Here is an 11,889-nt window from a genome sequence, read left to right as displayed (position 1 = left end):
ACATATATATATATATATATATATATATATATATATATATATGTATGTATATATAATTTGTAATGCAAGGGGTTTGTACATATGGTCGAAAAAAAAATTATAGTAGTTTGTGGTAAATCAGTCAGAGCCATTTAGAAGTCTCGAAAGATTGTACGCCTTCAGCTCTCAGTCGATTAAGAATAGGTCGATATATATCAGGCGTGAAAGGCAGCACCATTCCACGCTGCTGAATTTCTCCTAAATAAAATTAGGAAAATTATTATAAGAACATTAGAACAAACTTGAATATTCAATTATAATACATATTACATGATTTATAATTTATGAATTAAACTAGTATATAAATCCATTTATAATGAAGTTGAGTAATGAGATGAGTATGGGATAATGATACTTCGTACGCAGAAGTTTACATATATATTTTATATATTTGAGATAAAAAATAACTTTCGTACGACTCGTTTTATAATTTTATTTCTTGACGTGTTCCAACGTGACTACGGTTTTTACGTTTTTTTTTTTCTAAATGAATTTATATTCTTATACTTTCGGCTATCCATTTCCTTTTAATTCGGTCTTCACTTGAATTTATAATCACGGTGAAAGATCAGAAATGGCATTGGAGTAATGATTCTATCTTAATCTAAGAGCGTAGAACATTTGCTGAGAAAAACTCAAAAGTAGCCGAATGCAATCCATTTTTTAACTCAATGAAATATATTATATTAACTGTATGAAATATATATATATAAACTTTTACGTATGAAGTCCCATAACACGCCATTATTACTGTCATTAATCAACTTTATCATAAATTATATGTTTAATATCAAGAGTTCTGTTATTTTTTTATATTTTACGTAAGTCATTCAGATAAATATCTTTTTTTCAAAAATAATATCGCCTTCCGAAAATTTTTCAGAATCTACTATCTTTTTTTAATTTATCCTATATGTATATCGTTATTAGAAATATTTATATATTTTCTATATAATAATTTAGTCATCTAGACATTTATATTTTTCTTGGCTTATGATTGAGGTACGAAAATTATTTTGCACAATAAGAAAATGTAATCGAATGACAATTTTTAATAAAAACAATTTTACCTTAATTGAACAAGTAATATGGAAAATATCAAAAGAGGATTACGAACCATCTAGAATCATCTTGACGGCAATAGCTACAGGATAACCGACGGTACGCGCCATTGCAGAATGTCCAGAAGCGTCTCCATAAAGCACCAAGTTGATTCCTCTGGATTCTCTTCTGTTATCTGGCCAAAGTATACCTACGTTGTGCCTCAATATCACTAGATCGCGCTCGTTTTTTTCGAAAGAGAGTTTCTTCGATAAGTAATGCGTAAGCGTGTCCAGAGGAGTGTTTAATTTCAAGACTAGATCCTCTTCCAGAAGACCTAGTTCCTCGATGGCTTTCACGCGCTCCCACGAGTTCATCCTTTCCGCTAATTTTTGCTTCAGGTTCCCGTAAAAGATGTTGTCGTTCGCCAGACCAAGCAAGTTACATGCCAACACTCGCTGGAATTTAAACGATGAGTAATCGAGATAGATCAATATTTTTCTTGTTTCCGAAATATTCCGCGAATACGTGAAAAACTGAAAGCACGCACCCAGGTGATGTCTGGCCCGTTCGGATGTAAAATCGGATGCGGATTAGGGTCGATTAAACCGAGCAATTGCAGGCCCAGTATGGTATCTGAAAATCCCTTGAACCTGAGCGTACCCCGCAGTACGGTACTCGCGTTTTGCAAACCATAGTAATCCCTGTAGGTCGTACTGTCGCGATTGGGATAGCCTTCTAAGGCGAAGCCTGGGAGAAAGTCCAAATCCTGCACGGTAGACATCAAATCGCCGCCTCCTGCAATCTCCACTTCCTGCAAAGGGAAAATTATTTTTTAAATAAATCCTATTTATCTTGATAAAGGATGTGGATCATTCTTTTTAGAGATAAATACTTCAACGGCTCACCTGACCCTCGTGAAGATATTTCGCTGGCGACAAGGTGTTCAACAGTACGCCTCGTGGAGACCAACTGAATTTATATCTCAGAGGATTAGAGGAACACTCCGGTGCGGGCAAACCGCCGCACCACGAGACAAAGGACTCTATCTTTCCGCCCGCTTGTCTCACATCATCGAAACATTCAATTGCCAAAAGGTGATCGATGCCCGGATCCAATCCAATTTCATTCAATACGGTGATGCCAGCTTCTTGGGCTCTGTCGCCCCCCAAAAAAACAACGAAGTTTCGACTTATATACGTTTCTACTCTAATGTTAACTTTAATCAATTTAGCTTACTTTATATTTTTTTCTTTAATTCGTAGAACTAGAAAAAATGGAGAGTTAATTGGAGCCGAGATTATAATTACATTGAAACGGGTATTAATCTTTCAAGTAAACATGTCTGCTGCTATATGACGTGACGATAAATGATCGTTCTTTATTAAAATACAACTTTTTAATTTTCACCACGATTCTAATCACAAAAAAAAAAACAACAAAAGCATTATAGATGATACTCACTGATTCTAGAAATTATAAGATTTTATTAAAATGTATTCGTTGTATGTCGAATGAGACACGCGACGGTGTATTTTAGGATAAGTAAACTCGTTGATACTTACTCTTCGTGCAATGCCTTGACGTCATTATTCATATAGCTTGCTGTTACCAGATGATTTTTGGTTTCTATACAAGCTTTGGCGATAACATGGTGCAGCGAATACGGCAAAAGGGAGACGACTACGTTCGCCGATTTTATCACGTCGTGCAACGTATCAGGACGATCCAGGACGTTCAAAAAGACTGGCTCCACACCTGGGAATCGATTGGCCAACGCGTCAGCCTCGTCCTTCAATTGTGACGCCACTATCAGCCTTATGTTCTTATCCCTGTGCAAATACTCGACCAAGGGCGCGGAGACGTATCCAGCGCCGAGAACGACCACCTGTTGGCACGTTGACATAGAGAAACAAAAAATTTTGATTCCGTTAATATCGTACATTTTAGCATTATAGCTTTAAATCTACTATTAGATTCCGACTATTATATTTGTTATACATAAATCGTCAATATTTTTGCTATATTTCACAATCAATACACGCTCATGCACGCACATTTGTTGATTTTCAAATTATCCTTATCCACAATTTTCTTTCTTTTGCGAGGATTTTATCCTCGCTAAATAAATTTTACGCTTTGGCAAATATAAAAAAATAATAAATCTAAATTGCAGAATTTTTCGTTACGTCGGATTGTTACGAGTATTTAATGATTTGAAAGATACTAAATACAATAAGGACACGAAAGGGAACGTTTCTACCGTTTTGGTCTGTTGTTCCCTGTTGTCGGCTTTGTGCCTACTGCGTTGATTCAGTTGTCTGAGGTCTTGGATGTATTCGAAATTAGGCGTCAATTCCCCGTTGGACGCGATAATGGCATCATGCACGGCAGGACTGAAGTTGTGTTCGTTCAGCGGCTTTTTCGCGTCCGACTGTATGATGTCCAAAGTGTACGGATATAAAAGATTGCCGAAGAAATCCGTTGCTTCTTTCGGCAGTTGCGTGGGCATATTGTCGATCGAACAAACGAGCACACCGGGGCCTTTGAAAGACTTCGTATCCTTGTTCCGGTCGGCATCGTACAGACAAAATGGTGTATCGATTGTCGTACACTCGTTCATGAATCTTATATGAAAAATTAATAATTGTATAACAGTGCGATTGTGTTAAAAGGAAAACAAGATAAATTAAAAAGTACAATCCATGTAATATAATTATTTAATTAATTTAAAACGTTTAGGAAAAGAAATGTTTCAATTTGTCCGTGCTTTGATATTATAATAAATTATTACTACATAATTATAAATAATCATATTACTTTAGAAATTATACGAGGAATCTGCAATTATTAATTAACACAATGATAAATTATATTATATAATTATGTGTAATTGGTAATTTTAACTCATACAATACTTCGTCATGGAATTTTATAGCCTTCGGAAGCCTTTTACGTTTTTCTTAACATTCTAAATATAACATCTATATATATATATATATATATATATAAAGTACAATATTTATGATAATATCACAGGACATCATTATGACCTTATTTGTCACTTATAAGTTTATTTTTAAGTGACAAATGACGTCATGATAAGATTCTATAATATCATTATGACTTAATATTATGTCTCTTATATCTATATCCGGATTCGCTCTCCGAATCCCTAATAAACACGAGTACACATACTCGATGCTGCCACCCGGATCCGCGGATATGTCGCAAATACCGAGCATCCTGTGCGGCAATGCGGGCGCGCCGACACTTATCGGCAGCCATGGTGTATTAGCGGGCCTGAGAAGATACTTTGCGTCCGGTATAGTCAACAACTTCGGCGAATCTACCGCCCAATATATACCGTTGATAATCACCGAGGCGTACGGTGCTATCTTTTTGCTGAACGTGGAGATGTACAACTCCGGATGCTGGTCGTACTCCTCAGGATCAAAACCGCCGCCCTCCTTCCTCTCCAGATGATGCCTGCGCCGCACCTCGCAGCCGTATATCTTCGTCGTATCTGGAACGATTTGAAGAAAATACAAATACCGAGCATTGATAAGATATATTGCTGTGATAAGTATTTTTTGTTTACTTTATATGACGATGATAGATTCCATGAGCCTCGTGCAAAAAGTTTTATCACTAAAAAAAATAGTAAAGAGTATAAACACAGTGACGCAAAAATGATGCAGGGATTAAGACACGCCTCCCCAAAGCTATTAAGATTATGGGAGATACAAAATTTATTTTTGATTGTTGCATTGGATCGCATTAGAATATTCTTTCTCTCAAATATTAAAATAAATCCAGATAGCACAATAATTCAATAAATGATCTATTAAAAAGTATTCACCTTCTTAAGTTGTTTGAATTAATGTGTGAATGAATTAATGTAATCTGTTCGAAATAAACTCAAGATTTCTTTCAAAATAAATGAAAAACTATTGCTAATGCCTTAGCAATAAATAATCACGATACCCATCCTTTGCATCTCTGAAGAAAATATCTGTGGAAGCTTCAAAAGTATTAATTAAAAAATATATACAAATATATAATATTTATATGCATATTTGTATATGTATGTATTAGTCTTTAATAAAAGTAATATTTAATTTGTAAAATTAAAATATGATTTATTGTTATACAAAATTAAGAAATAGAAAAAGATTAAGAAAAAAATACTTTTTAAATCTGAAAAAAAGTTTATAACTGATGATACAAAAGTGAATTAAATCTTTTGAGAATTCTTTCAAAAATACTTTTTAGGACAGAAATGGGACAAAATAAGAATTCATTTCATAAGTCGTTCATAAAAAAAGAATTCTTTCCGAACTCTTCTTGTGTCTATCTATCTGACTTTAATATGCAAAAAGTTTAATTATAAAAAAAAAATCAAGTTTAATAATTAAAAACTAATCTGATTTTAAAAACTAGTCGGTTTTTAAATTTTATAAATATTAATAAAAAACTGTTTCATCAAAAATATAATCTGCGAAATTTTACAAAAACCGTTCAAATATGTATAGCTGATCATTTTGTTCAAAAACTGTTGGAGCTGTCTGTTTTTTATACCGCGAAATGTATTTGATATTTTAGTTTCACTCTAAAAGACATTTTTACCAAAAACTGGAATTCATCGAATTTTGCAGTATGTCTTTCAATTATATTTAAATATAACTATTTTATTTCAAAAATATCAATGTAATTTAAACCGCAATAATAATATTACAGCCGTTGTAATATTTTGCAATTTAAAGATTGTTTAAAAATCGCGAGGCAGCAGGGCGAAAAGAGATAATTTTCGAATCAAAATCCGCGCAAATGACGATTACGATGTTTGCGAGAGGTTCGATGATTAAAAGCGATATTCAAGAATCCAAGCAGAACACAAGTTATTATAATATTGAAATAGCTCCAACATTTTTTTGAATCATTTTTCAATCAGTGCTTCATTTTAACGTCATTTTGACGTTATCAAGATTTGTTTTACTTAGGTAAAACGTTTCACAAATTGCGAAACGCGAACGACGACTTCGTGAATTGCAACATACCGCCGTGTTCAGCGACTTTCCGTAACATTTCGGGCGGCACGTATTCGTGAGGCAGCTCTTGGAAGACCTCCTGGCCACCCTGGCTAACATTACCGCTGCCCGTGAAGACAAAGGTCAACGGGCCGATCGACTTCGGCATGGCGCCCAGAGCGATTTCGTACCCTGCACCGCGAATCGCTTGACGTGCCATGGCTGAATCTCGATAATTATGCGCCGGTCCGATATGCTAATCAAACGATTATTACAATTAATTAATTTATTGATACCACATATTCATATTTTTTAAAGGATCTTATTGATTCGCGCTTATATGTATATCTTGATAATTGCTTATTATAATACACACTTATATTATTATAGTTATTTTTTTCTACTACTGAAGGAGAACGCAGGTACAGAATAAATAAATTTTGATAAAATTTTACAAAGATAATAAAAATGAGTCATTCTAAATTTGCATACGTAGCTTACTATTTCCCAGCATAACAAAGTAAAGAGGGGAGTCGTGACTTTTCTTATCTTAATACGAGAGCACAAAGGATGCAAAATGTATTGTTATCTTCTAAAATACAAATAATAAATAAAATTTGAGCGGTAAAACTGTAATATATTATTACAGTTTTAAAAAAAATATCTTCTTTAAATATCTTCTGATAAAAATATGATATATTATAATAATATATTATTGTATTATATAATATATTATAATAATTATATTTTAATATCTTTATAAATGAAACTTATACACGTTATACTTAATATAAATGTTTATATCAATTCAATGCAATATTTAAATGAACGAATTTAATGGAAATGTTAACGTTCGGTTCATTGGAAAAGCTTCTCCAGCATAAATCAAATATTTATAATTGTTTCGAAAGTATAAACGCACCATGAATGGAGTATGGTGACCCAAGGCTAGCAGTCTAAGACCTAAACCGTGGAGTATGTTCACCATACCAGCAACTCCGGCGTATTTGCCGAAAGCCACCACCCTCTGGCCATTTGCATCCGTGAGCTTTTCGTAGTCCAGGAGACGTATGTTTTTCTCTAGGATCGCGTCCAAGAGAGGCATATTACTCTCCTGAGCCTTGATAGTATGCGAGAAAAAGCAGTATGTCTTATTGGGTATCAGTTGATCCACGGGTACTTGCTTGACGCCAAATATAACGGAAGCTGAGCTGATATCCTCTTGTAGCAAGGCGCCAGCCGCCTGATAGACTTGGGCAGGATACGCCCTTCGGTTGCTGGATTGCACAATCACCTTCACACCTGATCTGACGAGGCGACGAACGTTCGCCGGGGCTAACGGTGCTCTCCTCTCCCATACTGACTGATCTTCCCGTCTTATAGCTATTATCTTACCCTTAAGATTCTAAAAAGATTTGATGCAAAAGAACGCTCAGCTAATCAGCATATTTTATTTACAGTACGATAGTTCGTTTAAAAAAAATCTGTGTCTTTCGTCTTTCTTATTGATATTTTCCAGATAAATTATTTTATTCGAACACCATTGGGTGTTTAATACAAATTAAAAGTAACGGGAAAAAAAGAACAGACATTTTTTTTTATTCAAAGCTCGATTTCGGAAATTAAGAAAAATTCAGTTTTTGATTCGGACGAATTTTTTATTTTTTTCTCTAATGTCTATTTCTTTATCTCGAGAATTAGCGATGTCCGATGTCAGCACAATTGATTAAACGGATCGTCACTGAAATGCCACGCGGAAGGCATTATTTTAAACGTAACGAAATGCTTACACTTATACATCTGACGTTATGGTCGAAAGCACGAGTTGCAGTAGTCAACAGATGACGTGAATTACGTCCAGCCTTTATCAATCTTAACATCCGCATCACCTTGGTCAATGTTGATTTGACGGCTGTGTAAAGATCACCGTTACCGGAAAGAAGTCCAATTCACCAGTTGAAACTAATTTGCAACGATCGCGTCGACTGGAGTAATGCGAATCTTGCTTGTGTTTTCACAAACTGTTTAAATTATGTATTAAGTCGCGTCAACAATATACTGCTAAATCTATGCACTATACTTAATCACACGTATGTACGTGTACTGCTTGGGTCAATGAAGAAGTCAGAAAGCATTACAAAATCGTCGATAAGCCGGAGCTCTTATCGGTATCGTATGACCCTCTCATCACCGTACTGGTTGTACCATTGAAAGAAGTTTATGAAAAAATTTTCGGAAAAATCTGTTTTTCTTCACGAGTGTGTTTATCGCTGCCGGCTTGATAATGATGATCACGCGCGCATCAAGAATAAATACACACAATCGTAAACAATAAACTTATCAATCAACTCGTGACACTATTCGCTTCGACTTAAAGAGATCATGGAAAGTTGAAATGGAAAGATATTTTCTGATACAGTAAAATTATATGTATGTACAATGTATATGTATTTCTACCTGTAAAGTTATATTACAGAGAACGATATTATGTAACTGAACAAACATGTGTAATCTCGAACAACTCGAGGCGGCATATGCGCACTGAAATCAGTTGGATTGCGCTTTGATTGATAAATACATTTTGTTCTTGATAGTCTGCTTGGTGGGATTTATCTTTTTCAATATTTGAGTCATAATGTTGACAAGTTGCTCGGATGTAAGACCAGTCTTCTTGGATTTGAATTTTTGCAGCAACTCGGTTGTTGTCATAGGCTTGCGCATTAAATATCGCCTCACTGCATCCTCCGTGATTCCCGATTCGCTGAAAAATATAAAATATTAAAATTATAATAATCGTAATAAAAGTATAATTGTTATTGCACGCTTATATCGTTTAAAATAAAGATAAAGAGAGCCGTACCTCGTTCCCGGTATATATGATGTTACTGGAACTAGATTGAAATTATCGAGTTTTAATTTTTTCGCTTGCGATAAGTCTGGAGAACCAGATTGCTTTCTCTTAAAAGAATCCGAGACACTGGATACTGAAGGTGTCGGTGTTGCAGATCTCGAGCTGTGTGCACTGTTGGGCTTCTTATTATCCTTCTCTTTTAGCGCTGTATCAGAATCTGATTCTGAATCGCTAGAGAAATCGCTGGAAGAATCCTTTCCTGACGCTGATTTTTTCTGATCCTTTTTCTTGATTTTTTTCTTCTTCTTTTTGTCTTTCTTCTTGTCCATTTCTTTACCAAGTTTGTCTTTATCCTAAAACACAAAATATGTTAGAAATATAAAACAAAGTAATTAATAAATGTACATAGTAACATTGATAAATGCTACTGCATTGATTAATGATAATTTATATCATTTAAAGAATGGAAGATGCAACGTGGGTATTGTTTATCAATAAATGCTATAACAATGTTATATTACTTTATCATCTTTTTCTTTTCCTTCCTCGTCTTCATCCTTATCTATTTCTCCATCTTTTTTATCTGTCTGTTCCTCCTCATCTTCGTCTTCGTCAGACACGAGTAACTTTCTCAAAGCATCTTCTTCTGCCACAGACTTAACTTCCTTCTGTGGTTCTGATTCTGATTCAGAAACAGAAGAATCAGAAATATAATCACATTCTCTCCCTTCCTCATCGCCGTCATCACTTTCCTCAAATGCTTCATCGTCTGAGACATTTTTCTTCTTTTTCTTCTTTTCCAATTCAACTGGAACATTTAATTAAATTATATATTACATTTATCTACATACATGTAATACATAATTAATATATATTTTCATTATATGAAACTAAATATCTATAATTAAAGATATAATTTCTTTTATTACTTTTGTCTTTCTTTTTCTTTTTTCCATCGTCCTCATCTTCAGATCCTTTCTTATTCTCATCTTCATCGCTACCTGATTCATCATCATCAGTCATCCATTCGTCCAATTCTGATATTTGCAGTTCCTTCTCCTTTTTACCGGGTCTCTTGCCTTTACCACCTTCTACTAGCTCCTCTTCATCTCCACCATCCTCATCATTTCTCAATCTCTTTCGTAACATTAGTGAGAAATAATTAATTACTTTGTTCCTACGACTGAATTCCTGTTCTGCCTCTTCGGCACTGAGGGACTTGTATCTCTGGATTGGTTGAAAGTTATACCTATGAAAGTTTTGACGTTTGGTATTCACCAACAAATATACGCAATCAACAATATAAAACCTACCATTCATGTAAAGGAAAGGCTTCTATAGCACCATCAGCAGCATGCGTAAAGACATAATATGCAGCATTTTCACTGATTCCTCCTTCCCGAATACCTTTGAATTTCTTTCCAGTTTTTCCTCCTGATTTTAAAATCCATGGTTGATCCTCCGGTTTATATTTCCTACTGGTAATACCATATTTCTTTCTTCTAGCTTCTTCTCTAGCATCACGTCCAAATTCAGATCCAGCACCAAACTTTGGCATTTCTTCTTCAATACCCTTGTACTCTTTCATATTGTTCTCCCGTTCCATTTTTACTTGGGACCATTTTGAAAAATCTACATTCAGTGTTGCATTGAATCTCATGACATTGTGCTTCTTCTTGCTATTTCTAAAAGAATCCGTAAAAGAAATCAAATATTATTTTAATAAGTTGTAAATTTGAATGTAGAAACACAAGTAGGTATATTAACAATACTAACTTTGGTACTCTAATACTAAATTCCTGCACGGATGGTGCAACTGAGGACTAAAAAGAAGCATAATAATATATATAACGTCATTGTTAAAAGTGAAATAAATCTTATTCTAAAATAATAATGTACGTTTTCCTTCCAAACAGTAACAATTATAGTACTGTAATTTACTTCACTGTTTTGCAGCTATCTATTGAACTTACCTTTGAAACTGCATTTGAATTCATTATTGTATGTTTAATAAAAACTTTATGATTTAACACTGCATTTACGATTTAAAAACGAACGTATTTCTGATTTCTATAATTAACCCCAGTATTAATTCCAACAAAATCCACAAACATCTGCTCGTAAATAATAAAATAATTGCTGTGTTCCAAATTTACTGCCAATCAGTGCTGCCAATTTGTTGAGAGCACTACAAAAAAGGAAGAATCAGCTGTTTCTCCAGGAAAAAAGATTAAGGAGACTCCCAGTTTTGTCCGCGGTTCATTTTCCTTCCTGACAATCCTGATGAAGATTAGTCGCAGAAAAAAATCGCCTTTATGGAATTCTTCTAAGTTATTGGCTCTCGCCTCCGAAAATAGGAGGTCGACACAGTTAGCCTTTACGAGGTTAAGTTACGTTTAACCGACGAGAATACTATTAAAGACCGTCAACCCTGGGTAAATTTCCGGCGGTATACAAAGCGTCCCAAGGTAATTGAAGAACGTTGACATTATCGACAATTGATATAAATTTGCTATTATTAACATAAATATTTGGCTCATACATTATTAAATTCATTTGATTTTATATTACATAAATGTTCCATAAATAAATATTCATACTTGTAAAGCTATAATATTCTATATATTGCAGAAAACTTACAATTTTGTCTCTGCAGTTATCATCTCTGTTGATAATCAAACTTTGATGATAACACTGAAATCACAATTTAAAAAAAAATCGAGTATTATTGAGTTCTAAATGCATAAATACGTCTACTAAACTAATATATCATAAAATTAGTACAATATTATCAGTTTTTGACTCTTAATTACTTTAATATTCACAAGGATGCAAACTTCCGTAAGGATGTCGGTCTTTAATAATAGTATCTCGTCGGTAGTCGGAATTATATAGACTACACATTGAAGAATAAGATTGTAGATTGAA

At 34.1% G+C, this 11,889-nt stretch overlaps 2 protein-coding genes across 2 annotated transcripts; both read right to left on the bottom strand.

Moving 5' to 3' along the window:
- Nucleotides 1-71: 71 nt before the first annotated feature.
- LOC108754766 (alpha-aminoadipic semialdehyde synthase, mitochondrial) lies at nucleotides 72-8,438 on the bottom strand. Its single transcript, XM_018497346.1, has 10 exons — nucleotides 7,901-8,438; nucleotides 7,033-7,515; nucleotides 6,141-6,366; nucleotides 4,279-4,606; nucleotides 3,344-3,707; nucleotides 2,646-2,968; nucleotides 1,989-2,238; nucleotides 1,631-1,894; nucleotides 1,157-1,538; nucleotides 72-237 (listed from the first exon to the last, which is right to left on the bottom strand). Exons 1-10 carry the CDS (start codon nucleotides 7,994-7,996, stop codon nucleotides 122-124), a joined length of 2,832 nt encoding a protein of 943 aa, XP_018352848.1. The 5' UTR covers nucleotides 7,997-8,438; the 3' UTR covers nucleotides 72-121.
- Nucleotides 8,439-8,588: 150 nt separating this feature from the next.
- LOC108754767 (general transcription factor IIF subunit 1) lies at nucleotides 8,589-11,333 on the bottom strand. The gene is made up of 7 exons (XM_018497347.1): nucleotides 10,935-11,333; nucleotides 10,738-10,784; nucleotides 10,275-10,646; nucleotides 9,891-10,210; nucleotides 9,483-9,769; nucleotides 8,971-9,314; nucleotides 8,589-8,871 (listed from the first exon to the last, which is right to left on the bottom strand). The coding sequence occupies exons 1-7, from the start codon at nucleotides 10,956-10,958 to the stop codon at nucleotides 8,658-8,660; spliced, it is 1,608 nt and encodes a 535-aa protein (XP_018352849.1). The 5' UTR covers nucleotides 10,959-11,333; the 3' UTR covers nucleotides 8,589-8,657.
- Between the last annotated feature and the right edge of the window lie 556 nt (nucleotides 11,334-11,889).

The sequence above is a fragment of the Trachymyrmex septentrionalis genome, unplaced genomic scaffold, assembly GCF_001594115.1.
Source record: "Trachymyrmex septentrionalis isolate Tsep2-gDNA-1 unplaced genomic scaffold, Tsep1.0 scaffold80, whole genome shotgun sequence".
NCBI lineage: Eukaryota > Metazoa > Arthropoda > Insecta > Hymenoptera > Formicidae > Trachymyrmex > Trachymyrmex septentrionalis.
Note: the sequence above shows the minus strand (reverse complement) of the source record. Positions and strands in the feature narration are given on the sequence as shown.